The following is a 23,074-nucleotide window of genomic DNA, read 5'->3' as shown; positions in this document are numbered from 1 at the left end:
ACTTGATTAATTCTAGTTTTAGGAGAACTACAATCTTTATATGATCTGACAGATTTTCTTAAGTTTAAATAATAATTCAGTTGTTAAGTTTAAAGTCTGATTAAACCTGTTCATTGTTTTATACTTAAATCCATTTTTGATGAGTACTTTTATTTTTTTTAATAATACTATTTTTATTAATAATACTGATTAAAAATTGTGCTACTCTTCCACCTTTAGCAAATAAAATAACCCTCAAATTTGGCCTTTTTGGCCTCATAAAACTCAAACATTACCGATGAAGAAAAACCACCTACTATTAGTATGAAGGCCTTGCAACGTGACTGAAAAACAGATAAATCGAACCGCAGTTCAGGCTTTAACTCTCTGGCTCATTCCCGCCACTTGCGCCTTCATCGTCTTCCTGAACTCCACTTCCGGTCTGTCTGTATTTTGGTTCCGGTAAGTCGAGCACTGGAAGCACAAAGTTGTTATTGATTAAAAAAAAGAAAGTTGTTGCTGGTTAAATAAATGCAAGAGCTGTGGGGTTTTAAATCCCTCTTATTTATAATTATTTGTTGATCTAGTGGACCTTAGGGGACGCCGAGTGAAACTTTTTTTCAACTTTTTTTAAACAAACTTTATTGACAAAGCTTAACATTGACATGAGAGTAGGCCTTGGCGAGAAATGAAATTATAAATACAGACAACATTTGAGTAAACTACAACTTAATAAAATGGGGGAAACTTATGGTATCGCCAGTTATTTAAATTATATATTTTAAATAAATTCCAAGTAGGCTATAGTTTTCAAATTCTTTGAATATTGTATAGCTTTGCTGTACTTTATTTTTTGCTCAAATGAAAAGACATGAAAGTTTCATGTGGTTAAAATTTTAAATTTGTCCAGAAAAAAGTAAATAAATGGAGTATGTAGACCTCGTTTTTCTCTATTTCTCAAAAAGAAAATGACAAATAATATACTTTTAAGAAAATGTGTGTTTTTTAGGAAGTATCTCCAGTTAAAATTGTTGTGGTACGTCAACAAGTCACAAATAAATGTGTACAATGCAAGAGCTTTTTCTGATCTCAATCGCCACCTTGTGGTCATTAAAAGCAATGGATGAATGAATCGGTCATCATCGCCAATGAGTTTTATATTACCCGAAAAATGGAGAACGCATTATATAATGAGTAGGGAACGAATTCAGACATACTACAGAGACGAAATATATAAGGTTATTGTGGCTTTTCAGGTTTAAATGATATATATATCAATGATGTCCTGAGCTGTGGGATTCATCAGAAAACATTAACATGAAAGATTTACACTACTCTATTATAAATATTTGGTATTTTATCATCGATTCTTAATGAAAGTTAGATGCTTCATTAATTTCTAAAGCAATTTATTAGTTGTTACAAAAATTGGTATTTTTGATGAGCATGTCACTGCTGCAGTTTTTTTTTAATTAGTATTTGTAATTAATAAATTGAGACTATAGGGTCAGTTTCTACTATTTTTCTAACAAAAAAAAAAAAAAAGAAAAAAAAAATTGATTTTTCTTTACTTTAAATCTAGAAATAGAATAAGAATACAAACATTTTTGTCCCCAAAGTAATAGATTTAAAATACAGGCAATGTAAAGTTTTCCCTATGAATGTAGAACTAAAATCAAATACAGGTAGCAATTATGGTCCTGCACTTTGTAACTCTTGTCGGGGTTGTCCACTGATTCAAAGTTATATTAAAATGTATAAAACGATATATTTCACTGAACAATTTGTGAATGCATGAATATAATAAAATTAATATACTTTTCTAAAATAGATATAAATAAAATGACAATGTTTAGTCAATTCTATGACTTCTGTCTAGGTTTTGAAAATCTATTTGGCTAATAAAATAAAATAAAATAAAATAAAGAAAAAAAGTTGAAAATTAACAAGTTTCCGGAATTCGTGAGACGACGTCTAGTGAATAGAAACATTTGAAATGTCATTCATTTGTTGCATTTTGTACAAAAATATTCTTATTTATTTTTGTGATGGTCAGAGTTTTTGCCTTTTTAGAATCGGATCGAAGTTAATCATTTTTTGGTCGTTTTACTGTGTCTGCTAAGCAAAATCTCATGGTTTTTCATACCATTCCAATATGGCGTCGCTCCTTACGTATCTCGGACAACAGTGAATAACCTGCGTGTTATATATGTCTATGGTGCCATCTTTAGCTATTTATCACTCATTGACAATCACAGTCTACTTTTGGGAAATGTAGTCCAAAGGTAGTTTAAAAACATGAATGTAAATAACTAGGCTTTAACTGTATAAAATAAACAAGGTGCGTATACGTAATAATTATTTTATTGTTGAAAACAGGCTGTAGCCTGTTAAAAAATAATCAAATAAAAATAGTAAAATAAGGATTAGTGAAGAATTGAACTACAACACCCAGAAACCCGGTGAATGGTGTTGGTTAATGCGGAGGATGGTGAATCAGGGGCTGCAGAAAGCTTCGTAAGATAAACCCATCACGTTGGTGGTACGGTGTGGCTGGTTTAGGGAAGGATTTACCCAATAATAGGTTGCGTGTGCCTTAGTTAAATACAGAATTAATTCTTTCACGTTTGATGGGCCCGTTTCCCGGATGTTCATGTTAGTGGCGGACCGTTAGCTACTAGCTTTAGCGGGTTCGGGACGTAAACTAACCCGGACAGGACCAACTCCAGGAGACTGTGGGAGCAGTCCGTCACGCCCTTGTTGGAAGAAGCCCGTGGAAAATTAAAAAAAAAAAGAATGTTCTTCTGCTAATATGATCAGAATTGGTTCATATTTTGCGAGAACCGTAACGTGGGGACTCGGAATGAGCGACTCATCGGAGATCTTCGGTGTGTCTGCCCTTTGACACAGATGCAGCCAAAGTGGACAGACCTTATCTCAAATTGAAGTCATCAGACGAGCTCTTATTAGCACTTTGTCGTTGTTATTGTACCATTATGAATGCTCCGATCTACACCTTTGTTTCCCGCGACGACATCAGTACAGTTTATGCAGAAGTGGCTAAAATCCTTCAGTCAACTGGACACTGGAAAAGGCTGAAAAGAGACAATCCCAGATTCAACCTGATGCTCGGTGAACGGAACCGATTACCTTTTGGACGCCTCGGTAAATGATGCTTTCACAGCCTGTTTGTTTGAAACTACTTTGTCACAGTCTCTTTAATCTGGCTCCCCAGGGCACGAACCAGGACTGGTACAGCTGGTGAATTACTACAGAGGGGCCGACAAGCTCTGCAGAAAAGCATCCTTGGTCAGGTGTGTATTCATGCGACCCATGGGAGTGTTTATGTGAGCTGATCTTCTCACGTATGGTTCCTGTCTTGTGCCATTAGGCTGATCAAAACCAGCCCAGAGCTGTCGGACTCCAGTAACTGGTTCCCAGAGTCCTACATCATCTATCCCACCAACCTCAACACTCCTGTTGCTCCAGCTTCCAATGGCATCAGTCATTTGAAGAGCAATCCTAAAACGGACGAGCGGGAAGTTTTCTTGGCTTCGTACCACGCTAAAAAGGAAAATGGGGAAGGCACAGTGTGGATTGCTAAATCTTCTGCTGGAGCTAAAGGTGAAAGCACATTTTGTCCATTTATGTCTGAGTTCAGGATATATTATGCACTTTCATTGCAACAGGTGCTGGTATTTTGATCTCTCATGATGCCAATCAGTTGCTGGAGTACATTGACAATCAAGGACAGGTTCACGTTATACAGAAGTACTTGGAAAAGCCGCTCCTGCTGGAGCCAGGCCATCGGAAGTTTGACATCAGGTTGGTCTTCTGTTTAAAGTGTAAATCCATGAAGAATATGCATTAAAATTTTGTTTTATACCATTGATAGGAGTTGGGTGCTTGTGGATCATCAGTATAATATCTATTTGTACCGGGAGGGTGTGCTGCGCACCTCCTCGGAACCGTACAACACCTCGGACCTTCAGGACATGACTAGCCACCTGACCAACCACTGCATTCAGATGGAGCACTCCAAGAACTTTGGACGATACGAGGAGGGAAACGAAATGTTCTTTGATGAGTTCAGGCTGTACCTGCTGAAAACGCACAACGTCACCTTGGAGACCGCCATCTTACCACAGATGAAGCACATCATAAAGTGGGTACAACAGACTGGGGGGGGGGACGTTATAGCAGTAATATGAAGTGTTTGTAATATGTATTCTGCAGAGGAGGACACTAATAGCTAGAGCTTTATGTAAAGGATAATGTTCAACTCAGTGTGAATTATCAGATATTAATGTACTCTGCAGAAGCACCTGTCCAACGAGATGTACTTCCGCAAAGTACATTAATTTTTGATAACGCACACGTCGAAGGGATTTATCCCACTTACTGTATACCATGGTTACTTATGAAAGAAGTACATATTCTACAAATTTTTAATATGTTATTTTTTCAGTTTAAACCTCGACTTCAAAGGAAAGCAACATATATGCTGATGACAGAAAAGTTTATTTCCTCCTTCTTAGATTATTTTCTATATTTATATATTAATATAAATTAATATTTTCAAATATATCAAATTAATTAAACCAAAAGGTTTTCCACTGTCTTGCAGTTTTCTGCCAACGCAATGATATTGACCATTTGGTCCATTTGACCAGAACATCTTTGTTAGGTGTGGTATTTCATTTTTTTAAGCCACACCCAGCAGAGAGTTTTTCTTTAGTATTTATTATTGTAAATATGACAGCGAAAGTAAAGAAGATAAAATGTTTTAGGATTATTTGCTCTGCTTTGACTAATGTCATGTATTTAAGCTTAGATTTAGTAATAAGAGACTGAGGTTACACCGAGAGCCTGACCTTCACAATGCACTTTTCATGCTTCAAAAAGACTATATTTAAACCTGATTTTCTTACTTCCAATAACTGGAAATGACATTCTAAACATGAGTTACTCTGACTTTCATGTTAACTCTCTGTTGATCATTTTGTTACTTATTCTCTTTTAAACTGGATTGTTACCACGCCCTGTTTTTGAATCAAAGATTTTGCTGCCACTTCTGTCTCTGAAGTAGGTAAGAGCTGAGTGTGCAGCTCATGTTTGAGATCATCAATGTTCATGAAAAAAACACGTTTTATTTTACAGGAGCTGTCTGACATGCATTGAACCTACAATCAGCACCAAACACCTGTCCTACCAGAGCTTCCAGCTCTTTGGCTTTGACTTCATGGTGGACGAAAGCTTCAAAGTTTGGCTCATTGAGATAAACGGAGCTCCAGCCTGTGCACAGTCAGTATCATGCACCGTGACATTTCCAGCTTTTCTTTAAACAAAGTTTTTCTTTTTATTTACATTTGTAGATCTTAAAATTTTACACTTGGACACTGATAGTGTTCATTATTGTAAGGCGGATGTGTCAAATTGGTTTCTGTTGTGTTAATGACAGTGACAGGTACAGTGAGGAAGACCTGCCATTACAGCAACAAAAAAGTAACTTTGTAAACAAAAAAATACAAAGCCTCACCGGAAGGGGATTTTTAGGGATAGCTTTTGCAGATGCATTAGAAGGGGATTATCTGGAATCAAATATTTCAAAAGTACACATAGTGACATTGAACACGAAAGCCTGAGTTACAATTTATCTGCAGTGTGTCTCTATTGCATTGCGTTGACACAAAAAAATAGAATGTTCATGAATCAATTATAAGTTTTACATCACCTTTGCTATGTCTGCATTGAAAGTCCGTTCCTCTGCAATGCAAGTTTATGCAGGAGATTTATTTCCAGTCAGTCAATGCATCAATTTCATGGAAAAAAGCTGAAAAAAAAGGAAACAGGTCCAGATTTCAAAATTAAAACTGCAGTTGTATTTTCAAAATAAAACTAAAAAGTTTTATTTCATATTTGTAGTGACGTACCCTCGTCATAATGCAGATTAACACAGTAGACAATGACCGTCGACAACTAAAGTTTAATTTTGAAAGTACAAAAACATGACATCATTTATGATACCAAAATAAGTGCATTGTATAAGGACTCAGTGAGGAGGAGAAGATCTGACTGCTTACGTTACAGTTGTTGAAGATACAAGGATGGCGGTACTAATGACTCCTCTGGGAGACGGGGGGAGGAGGAATAGACTGGAAAAAGATGACTGACGGTTGTGAGAAACAATCCCTGATCATCCACTTCTGTTGTGGCTTTTTTTATTTGCAGCCTTTTTTATTAGTATCATTTATTTTACTTGCAACATCATTTCTTTTTCTTTTTTTGTTTGCACGTTCACTTTTTCGACCAACATTTACAGTGGTTTGAGTAAATGTCCGATTGTGTCTTTCCCTCCTCCAGGAAGCTTTATTCTGAGCTCTGTCAGGGCATTGTGGATGTAGCCATTTCCAGCGTCTTCCTCCTGAGCAGCGACCCCTCACCTGCCTCCTCTTCACCCTACTCTTCCTCCCCATCCTCACTCTTCACCACCAACGCCTGCTCCTCTCCCAAACTGAGAGCCCCGCTCCACGTGGGGCCTTTTACTCGACTCTAGCACAAAAACAAATCCCTCCTTCAGCTCTGCGTTGGAACTCTCCATCCCCAAACTCTTCTTGAAAAGCGTCAGAAGGTTGAGACGACCAATATTCCCACTAAACCGATCGGCAGTTTTACACTACTGAGACCTTCTACTGTCTCTTCAACTCCAGTCTTTCTTTAAGGTGGTCTGCAGAGTTGAGACTGAAGAGTGCCTTACATTTCAGCCACGCCTCCTTTAACATACAGCCACCAATTTTCTGTTGACTTGATCGGAGAGCCTTTGCACTGTTGCCCAACAAGATGAATGTCAGGCTAAGAAGAAGAAAGGAGAGCAGATTCTCTTCAGCTGTATTCCAATTGGACACTTGTAACTCACTAGGGTTACACGTCATTGAAAATTCTTCTATTTTTGAAATGCATTTCCATTAGTTAGGTTACATAGGTTGCTCAGTTTGTCCTCTTTCTTCTGGAGTGTAAACTTTTGTGTCTCCATCACAGAAGAAAGCAGGAACCGTCTGGATGTGACATCAGAGAAAGTGCTGAATCACGTGAACCAGCAGTAAAGGGAAGAGTCAAATCATTGAGCACGCCAGACTGCAACATATGCACGTTTTTGTTTGACATCTAAAAGCTGTGGATTTTGTTTCCCCAGGTGCTCCAATGAAGTAAAACATGTCTTAGTTATTGTTAGTCATTGTGTTATATATATATATTTTGCTGTTTCTCTTCATAGCTGCCTTTATTAGCGTGAAACTTTGCTTTGTTATGAAGGGAAAGTTGTTTTTGAAGAATAAAGTCCATTCAGACATTGTTTTTTTTAATTGAGATGAACTCTTTTACTCAGGATGTTCCCTGTGACTTGAAAACATGAAGATAAATGTGTCCTTTCCTATTGAAAGGATGTATGTTCCTGAGAAAGCTGCAAAGGATAAAATAGAAAAGATGCAACTCCAGTGTTACTTATAGTTAGTTGTGTTAAAACCTTTTTCTCGACCCTTTTAAATGAAGTTTTGCATGTCTTGTTTTCCTTTTTGTTTTTTTTCTTGTATACTTTTATTTCTGTCTCACCAAAGATGATATGGTTTATAACTGAAGCCTGCAGAGGACGCTCATGTTTTGTACTTTACTCAGTCTAGACGTGATCTCTATTAAAACTGTGTGATCCAGCAGAAAATGTTAGCTTTTTTTAATGAAATCTTGCATGATTAGCTGTATTCAAAACAAAGACAATAAAATGAAGAAAATACCCAAAAAAAGTCTTGTCTATAAAGTGTTTTTTTTCCTAGTTATGGACTCCAGACATCGCCCAAGAAATGCAAAGATGTGAAACTTAAAAACTTGGGATGTGTGTCTGAAGCAGACTAGTCATTGCACCTTCAGATGTGTTGAAGGCTGCAGTTAGGGCTTAAAGTCTTTACATGGGTGATGTCACTAAACCAGTAGAGCAGGATTCTTAGTGGAATCATGGGGTACTTGAGGAGCTGCCAGTTGACAAACAAAGTCGACTTTGCGAAGGCCTTTGACTCCATCTCTCATAAGCATGTGTGCTTTGGAGCAGAGACAGTTGGACAGACATGTAACTGAGCTCATCCACAACTCAGACGTGGACTTCACTACGATTGGTAGTAGTGGAATCATGACGGTTGGAGTTAAGCAGGCGGGGCCCATGGACCCCCGGATCCAGGCATTGGAGGAGAAGAGTCGAGGGTTTTGTTGGGATGGAAGTAGGATCGCCTCCCTGGCTTTCAGGGATGATCTGGTACTGGTGAGAGGAATGGGGAAGAGTCTGAAGGTCTTTGAGTCATTCTGTCAGCTTACCAAGTGCAACAGGTTCTTCATTGACAAGGACGTGATGAACAACTGTGGATGAAGTGCTCATCCATCTAGTGATCCCAGGGGAATCCGTTGGTTATTTGGGTGTTGATGTGGACCCAGGGCAGAGCGTTGTGGCTTCTGACCAAATCCTGAAGCTCCAGGAATGATGGGTGAAGGTTTTAAACTTGTTTGCTCTGCTGAAACTTATCAAGCCGACTACTGTGATATGTCGATCTCAACACTAACCCACTTTGATGGTTTGACTAGGAAAGCAGTGAAGGACTGGCTTCATTAGGCCCCGTCCACAGCTAACGGGCGGATCTCTGTGAATAAAAGCCCCAAAAAACAAAAAAAAATCCCAAAATATAAATGAAAACATGTATATAAATAAACAAATGTTGACATTTTCAACATGCATTTGCATTTTCTTTAATTTCCCTGCGGGCACGTCCCAAATGGATTAATAAAGCTGTCTATCTTTTTAGATCTACTGTGATAAAATATGTTTTTGTGGCATTTTTTTGATGATGGAGGACACGCATAAAGAAAATTAAGCTAAAAATTGTATTTTTTTGTGTACAAGTCACATTTTCTTGCATAGTTTTGCAGGGAGTGCATCTTAACTTCAAGTGGGATTTTTCTGTTTTTTTTTTTAAATCTAGCAACAGCCACTAGAGGGTGCTGCAGATGCATGTATCAGTATTTGGTAATGACAGCATACAGAAGAAAACTATTTTTCTTTTTTTTCCAAAAGATTTTAAATTTTAATAAAAACGTTACCTTTGAACAAATCCAGTCTGAGAGGATAAATAACAGCTTAACTAAAGACAGCAGAAATTCAATCTTCGCTCCAGTACCACACAGTCAAATTCTGCGAGGCACATTTGGTCCAGGTTCTGTCCGGCACCGCCTCACACCGTGTTGAGCTTGGTGACGATGAGCACACGCACCGACTGGTCAAAAGCCGAGCACACGCACAGACCCTGCTTGTCAGGGCTCCAGTCCAGGCTGGCGATCGGCTGGGTGGCCAGGGTGACGTTCTGCAGGAGGCTGAGTGAGCCGGCCACGCCCCCTGCCACGCCCTCAGAATCCTTCTCGCTTCTTTGAGCTGGATACTCACTGAAAAATAAACATTATCAAATTATTAGAAAAATTAAAAGTAGTTCTTGACAGCAGAAATAATGAAAGACTTACTACTTCCACAGATGCAGGTTGCCCGCCCCGCCGGTCGTCATGAAGACGTCTCTATTCTGAGGTAAATGTTTCACCTGCCAGATGGTTGATTTGTGAGCCTAAAAGCATAAAGATGAATTTCAGTTTCTGGACCTTTCAGTCTCTCCAACAACGGTGTGTTTCTTTAAAACATCAAATGAAACTCGTGGAATCTTTTATGATCTGCACTGATCTGATTCATGATGACTTCACTATGATGCAGTTAAAGGGTAAATAAACCCTAAATCAACTTTTTTTTTGACTGCTGACCTCTGTAAATGGGGGTTTAAAAGTTATGCCTGTTGGTCATAGCAATTTTTTTAATTCATTCAAATAAACTTGTTTAATTCTTGAAAATATACTCAAAAACCTTCTGTGTGCTGCCCCCTACAGGTTGAATTGAGGTATTACAGTTGAATTTTGTGATTATTCAGAAGTCAGGCTTCATGATCTGCAGCTCCAGCAATGATAACAGTCCTGCTCCAAGCCCCGCCCCTTTGACTGACTGGATTTTCACATTTCAGATGTGGGTGGAGTCAGCCTCCAACTTCCCTGTTTGGTTACCCTTTAAACCTTCAGGAGGACATGCTTCCACAGGAACACGTCAGAAATATCGCAATTATAGAAAAAAAACAATATCCACTTTAAATAAATAATGCAAAAAAAAATACTTTAAATTGGAAAAACATACTAAGATGCTAGGAATGCAGAAACAGCTCCTCACTTTTCTGTAGGGAGATGTAGTTTCATGTTCAGTCCCAAAATATATTAAGAAAACCGCCAAATGTTAAATGAATTGAGTACATTTCAAGCATATTTTACACCTTTATTTACAAAAGGTGTGCTAAAAATACCAAACAAATGTAAAATCAATATGTAAAATTAATAATTAAAAAAGAGAGAATTATAAATAATGTTTGCTAAAATAGAATTATTCTAAAAAATGTAACGTTTGTGAATTAAATATTCACTTTTGTTTGAAATAAATCATTGACTTGGGTAAAACCATGAGACCCAAAGCTGATCTTCCAGCTGAGCACAAAAACAAATATTTGCAGCTCCTTTGTGAGCAGAGTGAACTTCAAGACATTTGCAGCAAAACAGATCTGTTCACACTGATGACTGCTGTTTTCAGGGGGATGTCGTCTCTCTTTGGATCAAGTCCCCAAAGGTTTATTACCTTTTCAGAAACCGAGGCAAAGCCTTTGGTGGGGTGCTGCGTCCTCATGTCAAAGACGTGGAATCTGCCCTCCAGAGACGTGGCCACCAGCTTGTTCATGTTGATATCTTTCCTGTCGAACTCCACACAGCAAACCTGAGAGCCATGCAGACCAACATGATCACAGTCAGAACGTAAACCAATTCAAAGCCCATTTATTATCAGTCATCAGTTCACCCCGTTCTTAATGTTGGTCTCCCATCGCACAGACATGTTCCTCAGGTCAAACAGTTTGACGTCTCCGTTGTCGTAGCCGGCACAAACGCATCGGTCCTCTTGGTTGAAGGCGTGACCTGAAATTATTTTATGAAAGCAGTTCACGAATAAAAACACATCATCAAAAATTCATGGTGTCAAAGGCTGTCACAAACACAACCCAAAAACAACTAAAATGATCATTTTGATTAACAAAAAACAAACCTGGTTGTGATGAGAATTGTGTACACTCAGGTGCATTTTTTTCAGGACAAACATCTGTTTTGGTACTTGAACCAGAAGCTCCAAAATTTAAAAACTTTAACACTTCAAAACCGTTAAGTTGGTTCATTCAAGGGTGAACCAGCTGATGTTCAAAGCCCCCTGCTTTGCTCCATTCTGATGCATCCACTTGCAGACAAACAGATCCATGTTGGTCTTCCTCATCTGAGCTGGAATCTGGATCTAAACTTTACGGCTGGATAGCTCCAAAACTGTTCACCATTTTTGTTGCACGGTAATGTTAGTTTGGGGTTGTGAGGGGCTGTAAGCTTGACTGGAAGAGCTTTGCACCAAAAGCCCCGCCCACAACTCAAGAGGTGAATTTGTAATGAACTGCTGCTCTGCAGAAAGCATGTCCTAAATAATGACACAGATTTTTTTTAATATTAGCTAAAAATTGCATCATCATAATTAAAGACCAAATCAAATGATGATCGGAGTGAGTGGGACTTAAAAAAAATAGTGTTTGTTGTCATGGGAACGCATTAGCTGCAGTGCATTTATATGAGAATAGAAAACTGAAAAATAATCAAGTCTGCAATAAAAACAAAAAAGTAAAACTCCAAAGGAGATCAAATTGCTTTTTTTTTTTTTTTTACATGTTTAAACAGGGACTTTGCTGTAACTTCACATCTTTTTGGTCTTGAGAAAATTTCAACTTACCAAAGGCAACAGTCCAGCAGTCCCTCTTGGTTTCCCCCTCCATCGGCTCCATGTTGGCCACAGGCGAGTCTCTCTGTCTGGGATCCCAAACTTTAACTGTTCCTGTAAAAACCCAACAGAACCTCAGATCCACTTTTGCTGTCCTAGCTGTGTCTAACATCCATGGCCTTTACCATCTCTGCTTCCGGTCACTATCTCAGGAGCGCCTTCTCCGATTCCCAGACCTCCAACGCCGTCTATACTGTTCACTATTTCCTTATGGGCCTTCACAGAGTACACAGGGACATCAGCAGCCTCAAGATTCCTGTAGATGATAAATCAGTCACAACATCACCTCAGAAAAACCCAGTTAGGCCACACTGTTTCACAATTATTAACTTTTGCAGGAGCAAAATACCAGATATTCAGATTTCCATCGAAGTCCCCGGTTGCTATATGTCTGGTCTGCAGAGAGGAGGCCCCAAACGTGCCGCACTTTATAGGTTTAGGTTTCTCGAGCTGAAACACATCACAGGTTATTGGATTTTCAGCACTCCGTGTGTTTGTTGGCAGTTGCCATGGCTACAAGCAAGAAACCCTTAAAGATTAAAAACTTCGATATGATTACATCACTGCACCTCTTTAACAAGCTGCAACTCTCCGTGCTGCAGCTCGTGGATCTGGACCACCCCGGTTCCTCTCGGAAAGTTGCCCAAACACACGAACTTGGCGCTGCAGGGGATCCACTTACAGTCGAACACGGTGAAGTTCAGACTCGTGTGAGCATGCGCGATGATCTGGGGCTTTGACAACGAAGACGACATGTTCACCGAAGCAAAGAACTACGATTTAAGCGAATAAACCCAAGCAAACATCGAATACCAACAAGAAATTTGCGCTACAAATATCTACCAAAATATATCAACGTTGGTTCCTGAATTTATAGTTGCCCACAAATATGCCTGACACCCCTCCCGATGTTTCGAATAAATTACAATTAAAACACCTTTATAAACATTTATTTTTACTCGTATTTGATTTTAGCAAATGAAATAGTGTATCCGTGAGATTTAAACTGTACTTTCGGACACACCTTGTGAAACTATTTTCTTTCAGGCATCAACGAGGCCACCCTTACGGTCCTTTTCAGCGCACGAGGGCGATCTCGTGCGTCTCTCCGTTCAGTCCGCTCCACTCTTAACAGCTTAAATCTAACTTTTAAAGACATTTTTTTTGCTATGGACGCCAGCGAAAACGGAGCCGCGGCTCCAGAGAAGCGCGACGACGCGGAATCGTTTACGAAGGTGAAGTCAAAGAAGAGCCAGAAGAGGAAATTAGAGCCAGACGGAGGCACCATGGAGGTCGAGGAGCCAAATAAACGCCCGCATTTCCCACCCATCTCAGCCGACAAACTACGGGTATTTATAACGTGTTTACATTTATCCTGTCGGGTAAAATGCCAACCTGAGGCTGTCTTAACACGTTTATTTTTCCAAAGTTCTGTCCCTTTAAATCTTGTGATGCTTTGCGCATGCGCACAGTAATACTGTATGAAACAGGGATGGGCGATACCAACACGCATTTACAGTTTTTATTTCCCGATATTATTTTCTTGCACCGCACTACAACAAATATTTTTAATGTCTAGCTCTTTTTATATTCTTAAATATTCTGTACAGCCATATCTTTATATCAATTTAAAGCTAGGATACATTAATACATTTAACTGTTAACATTTTTGAAATTGTGTCACGTTTGTAAAAAATAATTTATGCTATGAGTCAATTAGTTTATATTAATTGCAATTTTAAAATTCCTCTTTCAGTTTCAAAACATAGTATACTGTAAACAGTAACTGTCAAGTGTACCTGACATTTGATGTGGCCCCATAAATCATTCCTGCAGTATCTTCTTATGGACAGCAGATGGCGCATGTGTGGCTTCTTGTATTTGTTTTACATACTAATGTTTAGCCCTTTAAAAGCTGTCAATGTGTAATCACTTTTAGTGTTTGAACATTATTTATTGAACTACAAAGAACCACATTTGATTTTGCTTTTGAACAAAAACTGCAATATTGATGAACATGTGCAGCAAAAAATGTCACATTTTCAATATGCTTTATCAATTTCCTGTGGATATTATTTAATGCACTGAAAAAGATTTGATTCTGCGTTTTCCACTGTATTTTGTTTAGTGTTAGAACCATTTAAAATGACAATGCCATGCTATTTAACTTAAGAAGTTAACAATAAGCTTTTGAACAAATGTTGACATTTCAATCAAACTATTGGATAAATAAATGTCCTTGGATGGTGATAAAGGAAGCTTTAGATCTCTTTTCTTTTCTAGATGTGGTAAATTTTTACATTTCATTTCCTGCGCTGAGATTCTTGATTGCAATTTGGACGTGTTGCAACTAAATGATTTGTCTACAGTCAAGAATTTCCATAAAATCACAACAAATGAGTTATGGGAACAAAACTGTTGATTAAAAATGCATTTTTTTAACACGATTTACTCTTTTCTGTGATTGTTGATGATTGTATTCTGTGATTTCATATCTACTCAGAGGTCCTTAAAAACATTTTTTTTTAATCTGTAATATGTGAAGACTCCTTGATTTAATTTAAGGAAGGCTTAAACAAGAGCAGAGGCCTACTTTTTAAATTGTAAATCACTCAAGTCTAAAAAGTAAACTTTAAAATCAAAAATAGATTCTGGATTAAGAATAAAAGGTTTCACTCCCATTTTCTCTGATCAGCAGTTCATGTTTGAGTTTTTCTTGTGAATTTATCCTGAATGCAGAGAATCCCAAAGGTTGATTATGTTTACATTCCTTTACAAACAGCCTAACCTTTTTTTCTCCAAAAGCCCCAGAAGCTTTTGTATCCACGTGAAAACCTCCTGGAACGAGCAGCATCTCCTCCTGTCTTCATGGATTCTGGCTGACGTTTGAGATGATAATATAGATTAGCAGCAAACTTCAGAGACAAACGTTGATTTTAATCCAAAAAAACATGTATTCTTTTCATTTAAAAATGCTAAAATAATGCTAGAAGAGCATGTGAAAAACATCACAGTTCATCGGTGGGCCTTCATGGATCTCTAGAATGCTGCGACTAAACCAAGTTTGGATCATTTTCTCCGCTTTTTTTTTTTTTCTGCCATCAGATCATATCCAGGAGTTTTTGAAAGATATTTGCTCAGCTTTTACAGGAGAAGCAGGGCAGAATTACACAGTTCACCTTTCCATGGCTGTTGCCACGGTAACAACACTGAGCTGCCCATAGATGTGCCCGACTGTATTCAGCGTCTTTTTTTTTTTTTTTTTTTTTTTGAATTCTATTGGGAAAAAAGGATTAGAAAAGACTTTCATTGTAAAAAAAAAAAAAGTTGAGCTCAAATCTTCGACTGTTCTGTTTGTGTTTCAGGGTCCTGACGAGATGCGGAAAATCGCCGTCCCGGCTCACAGGTACACGCCGCTGAAGGATAACTGGCTGAAGATCTTCACTCCCATTGTGGAGAACCTGCAGCTTCAAGTCAGGTTTAACCTCAAAACCAGAAATGTGGAAATCAAAGTGAGTTTCCTTCTTGCGCTCCGCTGCTTCCTGTTCTGTTCTTGTTGTAACCCCTCCCCTCTCCGTCAGACGTGTAAAGAGACGCAGGACATCGCCGCGCTCACCAAAGCTGCAGATTTCGTTAAAGCCTTCGTTCTCGGATTCCAGGTTGATGTGAGTCCAGACACGAGTTTTAGTGAAAAGGTGTTTATTTGGAGAGTCCCTCACACCCTGACCTTCCTCTTCCAGGACGCCATGGCGCTCATCAGATTAGACGAGCTTTTCCTGGAAAGCTTTGATGTGACAGACGGTAAGATCATGGTACGCCAGTGCTGCGTTTGCCGCCCAACTCGGGCCTAAAAGTTCTGCCGGTGTTTCTGCAGTGAAGCCACTGAAGGGCGACCACCTGTCCAGAGCCATCGGGAGAATCGCAGGGAAGGGAGGAAAAACCAAATTCACCATCGAAAACGTCACAAAGACTCGCATCGTACTCGCAGACACGTGAGTGTCACAGCAGGAGGCGCATCGGGGCGGAGCTGTTAGGCTAACTCCTCCCTCTTTCTCCTCTCTCAGAAAAATCCACATTTTAGGTTCTTTCCAGAATATCAAGATGGCCCGGACAGCGATATGCAATTTAATCTTAGGTAGGACGGACTTCCCCTGTAATAACTGATGCCGTCTGATGTTCTGAGAACAAGCATGTGACCTTTCCACGCCCCCCTCTCACCCCCACAGGAAGTCCACCTTCAAAGGTCTACGGGAACATCAGAGCTGTGGCCAGCAGGACCGCCGAGCGATTCTGAGCCGTGATTGGCTGGTTCCTGTAGTAACCTTCACAAAGGGGAGGAGTCTTCTACTTTCATACCTGTGGGGGTCAAAAGTTTGCTTTTTGATCTGCAGTTTTCATGAGAGATGGACTTCAGATGACATGTTTGTAAATAAATCGAAAGAAAACATTCCTGCATCCTTTTTTTTCCTGGATGACTTTCCTTCAGCAGGACAGACTGCTAAAAACTAAAAGATGACAATAAATAATGTATAACACTTAAACTGTTTATAGCTGATAATGAAAACTAATGATGAAACCTTACTAACTCTTTAAATAAAATAAATAAACTACCCAAAAAAAACCTAAACATGCTAATTAATGCACAAAATATAAAAAACAAGTTAAAGGGCAAATAATGCTGATTAAAATATCAAACACGCAAAAGTTGTTAAAGGACAAATAATGCAAAACATGCCAATTAATGTTAAACATAATAGCTGCATAATTGTTGCTAAATGTGCTAGTTAAAGCACACAAATTAAGTCCAAATGTGCCTAATTGAAGCACAAAGCTAGTTAAAGTATTAATTCTAAACATGCTAATTAAACTATAAATAATGCCAAATGTGCTAGTTAGCACACAAACACTAAACATACTAAAGCATAATTATTCCTACATGTGCTAAAGCATAATTACGGCAAAACATGCTAGTTAGAGCACAAACGATGCCAATTAGAGCACAATTATTCCTAAATGGGCTAATTAAAGCTGAATTAACGCTAAACATGTTAAAGCCCAAAATATGGGAAAAATGATTAAAAAAAAAAAAAAAAGAATGCTAAAGTATATTAGTCATTCAAACTAAAATACTAGTCTATGGAATTTATCAAAGCCGTAAAATGCACCTGAACAGAAAATAAAACAGTTGATTAATGCCCTGATTTAGATGCTGCACAAGTTACAACAGAATCGTGGTACTTACAACATTTCAAAGTTTATTTAAATTTGATTTCATTTTCATACAGTATCAAGTTTCCAACAGTCCCACAGCATAAGATGCAGCATGCAGAAAAAGGAAAACAAAAGGTTCTTCAACTCAAATCTTTTTCCGATTTCCCCGCTCAAACCTAAAGTCCCTCAGAGAAAAAGTAGCACTTACAAACTAAAGCGCGGCCTGAACTATACAGAGAACAGAGAGCCAGAACTGCATTTAACAAATACTTATATACAAAAGAAAGAAAACAAAACAAAAAAAAAGAAAGAAAAATCGGATTTCCCCTTTAAGCTGAGTACAGTGTGGCAGTTTGAGACAGGATCAGATATGCAACTGTGACTGGAATCGAAGCATGTCGCTGACCCGGGTAAATACAAAAGTTACATGTAGTTCAGTTCATTTGGATCACCTCCCATAATAATATGTGTACATTTACCAAAGTTTGGCAACATCCATATTGTATACCGTTAAATTCTTAAATATATTAACATCACCATCCATGTGTAAACAAGAGGATTATTTCAAAAAAATTGATCTACATGCACAACAAAAAATAAAATATATAATTCCATGTCATGCAAGCACAGGGAGGCCCAAGCCGTGCAGAGCTTTGGGATCAAGGGAAGAAGGGGGGGGCGACGACGGAGCAATCCGTGTGTGACGGTTTGAAACCCGATCGGGGGAAGGAGGGAAGCGGTGGTCTTTTAGAGTTTTGCTTGAAAGGTAACAGAGCCACGGTGGCGATGGAGGAGGGGGGAGAGGGTGTACGGACAGTGACCCCCTCCCTCCTCCTACGATGTGAGCTCGCCCTGATCCATAGAGAAGCTGGATGTCAAAAACGTTTTGCATTAGTGACGCCTCACTTGCTGTTTTTCTAATTCGATCTTGAAATGTTTGATTTTTCGGGGTTTGACTCGTCGTCGGGTTGGATGGCGAGGACCGGATATGTTCTGGTTGGCACTTCATACCCTACACTACACCCCCCCCCTCACAAGACAACCGTGGATATACTTATGTTTTCTTTATAAAAGACCAACAAAAAGAAAATAAATACAAAAAAAATATTTAACCCCCCCCTGAAAAACAGAAAAAAAAATAATGGACAATGAAGCAGCCTCTTCACAGCGCCCCCTTTCCTCCCTCTCATCCCAAAGTGGAGATGCTCCTGCAGATGACTAATGGGTGTCCTTCAGTCTCTGAAAGCGCCGTGACCGGGGTGAGGAGGGTTGCTGGTCCGATAACACTTCGGCGTTGGCTTGGAGAGGCGTCTTGGAAACGAAAGGTGGCGTCACAGAGAGACAGAGAGAGAATACTTCCATGGAGTTAACACGGAGAGCGTTTTCGTCTTGAGCAGATCTTCAGAGATGGTGGAGAACGCAAGTGTCGAGGGCGAGGACCGGGGGGGGGGCTCGGCAAGCAGGCGGCGCTCACACGTCCACCACCATCTTTTTGTGTATATCGAGACCTCCAACCACCTGCAGGAGAGACGCGGGCGGACAACAAGCACTTGTTAGTTGAGGACTTTCACTTTGTTTCCTTTAAATACACATAAAACTTTAAAGAATACTGAAAATACTTATGTTTCAACATGGAGTTCCTGCTTTATTGTGAAAGTCAAGAATCACATTTATTTAGCTTGTAGACACATTTACTAGTGAAGATCTTCAGATTTTATCAAATACAACTGTGGATTTTATCATTGACTGCATTTTTGAAATATTTTTATGCTTTACTACAATGTGGGATTTTTGGTAAACTTAATGTTCTTTTGCTGCAGGTAAAGTAAATGTTGCCAGATTTGGCCCACAAGCATAACTTGCCCTCTTGCCCCCACAATGCTGCTTTTACCCCTAAATAAAAGACTTCCTGTCCCAAACAGGAACATTCAAGTGAAGCGTGTTCCTAAACAACAGGAGACAAAAACGACATTTTCTCTTGTTAGGTTAATTTGGTGACTTCTCATTCCTTTTTTCCAACTTACTACTGCTTTTAACTGGAGTGTAAACATGAAACATGATTGGTTAATGATCCACTAGAAAAGTATTATAATATAAAATGTACTTTAAAGTCCTAAAATAAACTCAGCAACTAGAAAGATCAGATTTTTAACCAAAGTGTTGCCTAGTATTTGTAATCTGTGTATTCTGGAGGAAGCACAGAGCAAACAAAGCCTAGTTATGTCAGCAGGGATATAAAACCACTACAGTTTATCTTCTAGGTCCACCTCAGCCGTAAATGTAACGAAAATAAATTTAATCAATGCGAAGTTAGCAACCCTTACTTTTAAAAATTACTATTATTTTTTTTAGCTTTAGCCAGAGAGCCACTGTGGAGGGTAAAAGAGCTGCATGTAGCTCCAGAGCCTCAGGTTGAAGATCCTGCTCTAGAAGTTTGGAGGCGATGGATTGAAATCCATAGGAGGAGTTTATAGTTGTAGAAAGTAAAAATTCCAGAGGTCAATGAAACTTTGCTTGTGGTTGTAGACCGGAGACCTAACCTGACTGCAAGTGTGTAAAATTTCCTTAAGTTGACTTGAACAAAAGGTTGTGGGAAAATGTGAAAATTGTCACGTTTTACAATTTGCCACAAAATGGCCACCAAGCTGTAGGTTTGTGGGCATCCCATAATAGTTTCAAAACTGCCTTTGGATATCGCTGACATGTGTGTTGGGTGCTAAATGCTAAAACAATCTGGTTCTTGTAGTCCAGGACTGCTGTGTGTCAGAATATCATTCAAAGGGACACGAAAATCACAGAAAAATATTCTTGATCTGACAGGACAGTTCTTCTTGAAAATAGAGCCACTCTGGACCAAAGGTGTGGAGAAGCAGCTAGAGCTAAAATGCAGCTCTTGCTGTCAGAACGTGAGATGAGGCTCTAAAAGGAGAACGTCCTTTTGTGGCAGAAACGACTAGCTTTGGTCCTAAATTAGGAAACGCAGCAGTAAAGCCAGCTCTGTTCTGGTTTTTGGGAGGACGTGAGCTCAGCAGACTCACCGCACAGAACTCTTCGAAGGATATCCTGCCGTCTCCGTCCTTGTCTGCGTTTATGATGGTTTTGTCCACGATCTGCTGCAGCTGTGTGTCCTTCAGGTTGTTCCCCACCATCATCTTCAGCACCTGAAAGAGCTCGCCGTTGGAGATGTAGCCGTCCTTGTCCATGTCGTAGATCCTGAAGGCGACTGCGTGGGGGTGGGGGGAGGAGCAGATAAACGTTTCATCTGGAATATTCTGGCTCATAAAACACTCTTATCTAAACTTCTTCAGGGTGGAATGTGAAGAGCACTACAGACATTTATCCACTACCACAAACGGTTTACTCGAATTAAACCTCCAGTGTTTATGTTCTTTGATTTACTGTAACTTTTAAACTGTTAACACCAGACGATTTTGAAGGAGAAGAGAAAATAAACCTGCGATGAACGAGTGAACACTGCACTCATTTTTACTGGTTTATTTAACTTCTTAAATAAAAAAAATATGAAGTGTAGTTTGACTTTCCACTCACACTAAAGTAAATAATATAGCAGTTCTTTCATCTTTAAAAAAAATCCTCTTAAAAAAAGAAAAAAAATACAAAACAAAGGAAAGACGTAGCAGTTCTTAAAAAGATTAATTAAAAAAAACACTTTATCATAATCTTTTTAATTTACAGACAACAAAATGTTTTAAAAGGCTTTTTCCTTGTTTCCACGTAAACCTGTGCTGTGAATGGACCGAGAAGTGGCGCCCCCTCTGGGCATGAGGCTGTAAAGAACGGGCAAGCGTTACTTACATCGCAGCTTCTGCTCTTTGTCTCCTTTAACGCTGAACTGTGACACCCCCTCGATGAACTCTGAAAGCACAAGTTCAGATCTAGACAAAATACTGACTTAAACCCCATTGACAAAAACACACAAAGTTTATTTTGAAATAAAAAAGGAAGTTTTACAGCCAAATGATTTCATCCCTGGTTGTTTGGGAATTTTCAAAATAAAAGAGTAGACTCAACCTATTTTAAAGACGTCAGAGTGGATTTCTTTGTTGAACAAACACAGTGTGTATATGGTTTGTGTAAACTTTCTGTAGTTTTAGTTAACTTCTAGAAGTTTTTTTATTTTTTAAATAAAGCTTATAAAAACATCAGAAAATCTGTGGCTTTTAGCTTTATAGTGGTTCATTCTTAAAAAACAAAGATTTATATGTTTTATGTCTACAATGTAAGACAGAAAGTTCAGATTTCTGAGCTTCACGACGGGTTTGGTGTTCACCTTTGAAGTCAACCTCTCCGTTTCCGTCCGTGTCGAAGATGTCGATGACCCGCTGCACCAGCGGGTTCTGCTGCAGCTCCGGCAGAGACATGAACTCCTCCACGCTGAGCGAGCCCGAGTTATCTAGGTCGAGTTTCTTAAACCGCTTCCCTAGCCTCTTAATCTCATCAGCATCGACTGGACAGAGAGGAAAAAGGAAACACAGGCAGAAGGTCTGCGTGAGAAGCTGCATGGACATTCAGCACACAGTTCCTCTGATCTTCTGAAACCACAAATCTGGAGTTGAGGAAAAAAATAGTAAAAATAATACGTTTGTCTGCAGCGAAGATTAAGATAAAATTTGAAAATCCATTCATGAACGGCAGCTGTAAAACTCAGAAACTTCTGCTTGAAACCAGGTCAAGGACGTCACCTCCAGAAAACTGAACTGCAAACCCGCACCAACATCTAAATCCAGGCTGTTCTGCAGTGAGGCCTCAAATAGGTGACATGAAAAAAAGAAAACGCCTGAAAGAACCTCTGCAAGGACCCAAATTTAGATAAAAAGGAGAGCAGGAGAGAAGTGGGAGCTATGAGCACACTTACAGCCTTTGTTTTCTAGTCTAATGGCAGGAGCTCGGCTCTTCTGGACCCCCTCCATCGGAGGAAGTCTCCTCTCAGGTAAAGGAAATGAGCCACAGCAAGGAGTAATCCAGGGGCAATAACAAAGCACCCTATAAGCTCATTCACGCAGTCATGTGATCACACGGGCCAACCAACAAACTCACTACAGCTGCTGGAGTCTGGGGTCCTCAACCCCGCCCCCCTTCTCCTCGCTGCTGAGAGCTCTCCGTTTACACTCTCTCCCACCAACTTACAGCCCCTCATATCTCCAGCCTAAAGCTATATATTTTTTCATCATACATGCTCTCTATCCAATTTGGTCTTTAATGACAGACATGTTTTCGAGGCCTCAAGTACAGTTCAGCCCCGATAGGACCTGTAGACTGATCTCCAACAAATCTGAGAAGAGAGCAGCTCCTGCACCCAACTGGCTGCTCCTTTGGAGCTCCAACAACTGGCCTGTCATTCAGCCACTCGGCTCCAAGAAACGGGTAAGGAGAGAGACGGAGGTGGGTGGTGTTCTGGACTCAAACGTGCTACATCAGCTCCATGACTAATCTGACTGCAAGTGTGGTGGAGGAGGAGGAGAAGGAGAGCAGGAGGGAGAAAAGGTGAGAAAAGAAAGTTGGGATGGATGCAGAGAGACATGGGCTTTGCTGCAGGAGGAACCAATGAGCATGTGCAGTGGCGACCCTTAAATTTCACTGCAAAAAGCTTCCTAAAATATGTTTCCCGAGTTCATGGGTTCAAGGTTTGTGGGACTTAGATGTCGTTTCTCAGAGTTTGGAGGGAAAACAAAACATATTCCAGAATTTAGGTTTTTCCTCAGATCATAAATGTTCATCATCATTAACAAATACTGAAACTACAGCTGATTTGGAACCAGAACCTCTCATTCTAACAGACGACTTCTGATGAAAAGTCCTCAGATTACTTGATTTGGACCATTCAGGCTGCAGGAGGTTTAGAGTTGCAAATTTCAGGTCCAGCATGTTCTTCACGGTGTCCGCCTCCCG

At 39.5% G+C, this 23,074-nt stretch overlaps 4 protein-coding genes across 4 annotated transcripts in view; 2 read left to right on the top strand and 2 right to left on the bottom strand.

Annotated features, from left to right (window-relative positions):
• The first annotated feature begins 2,401 nt into the window (after positions 1-2,401).
• Positions 2,402-7,775, top strand: ttl (tubulin tyrosine ligase). Its single transcript, XM_024297375.2, has 7 exons — positions 2,402-3,144; positions 3,215-3,293; positions 3,371-3,603; positions 3,669-3,804; positions 3,875-4,144; positions 5,140-5,283; positions 6,343-7,775. The coding sequence occupies exons 1-7, from the start codon at positions 2,976-2,978 to the stop codon at positions 6,533-6,535; spliced, it is 1,224 nt and encodes a 407-aa protein (XP_024153143.1). The 5' UTR covers positions 2,402-2,975; the 3' UTR covers positions 6,536-7,775.
• Positions 7,776-9,073: 1,298 nt separating this feature from the next.
• Positions 9,074-12,870, bottom strand: wdr92 (WD repeat domain 92). Its single transcript, XM_024297767.2, has 8 exons — positions 12,523-12,870; positions 12,303-12,403; positions 12,079-12,209; positions 11,906-12,007; positions 10,943-11,058; positions 10,727-10,861; positions 9,529-9,626; positions 9,074-9,453 (listed from the first exon to the last, which is right to left on the bottom strand). Exons 1-8 carry the CDS (start codon positions 12,706-12,708, stop codon positions 9,246-9,248), a joined length of 1,077 nt encoding a protein of 358 aa, XP_024153535.1. The 5' UTR covers positions 12,709-12,870; the 3' UTR covers positions 9,074-9,245.
• Positions 12,871-13,007: 137 nt separating this feature from the next.
• Positions 13,008-16,400, top strand: pno1 (partner of NOB1 homolog). The gene is made up of 7 exons (XM_024297768.2): positions 13,008-13,302; positions 15,319-15,465; positions 15,535-15,618; positions 15,694-15,754; positions 15,828-15,945; positions 16,018-16,088; positions 16,180-16,400. The coding sequence occupies exons 1-7, from the start codon at positions 13,123-13,125 to the stop codon at positions 16,245-16,247; spliced, it is 729 nt and encodes a 242-aa protein (XP_024153536.1). The 5' UTR covers positions 13,008-13,122; the 3' UTR covers positions 16,248-16,400.
• A 784-nt stretch (positions 16,401-17,184) lies between these two features.
• LOC112161782 (calcineurin subunit B type 1) overlaps positions 17,185-23,074 on the bottom strand; it is a 26,644-nt gene continuing 20,754 nt past the window's right edge. Inside the window, exons 3-6 of the mRNA XM_024297232.2 lie at positions 21,456-21,632; positions 20,981-21,040; positions 20,203-20,387; positions 17,185-18,682 (exon numbers count right to left, since the gene is read on the bottom strand). Coding sequence (XP_024153000.1) covers positions 18,635-18,682; positions 20,203-20,387; positions 20,981-21,040; positions 21,456-21,632 — 470 coding nt within the window. The 3' untranslated portion in view covers positions 17,185-18,634. The remainder of the gene's footprint in view (positions 18,683-20,202; positions 20,388-20,980; positions 21,041-21,455; positions 21,633-23,074) is intronic.

Source organism: Oryzias melastigma, linkage group LG15, assembly GCF_002922805.2.
Source record: "Oryzias melastigma strain HK-1 linkage group LG15, ASM292280v2, whole genome shotgun sequence".
Lineage (NCBI taxonomy): Eukaryota > Metazoa > Chordata > Actinopteri > Beloniformes > Adrianichthyidae > Oryzias > Oryzias melastigma.
The sequence above is the reverse complement of the archived record's forward strand: the minus strand, read 5'-3'. Positions and strand labels throughout refer to the sequence as shown.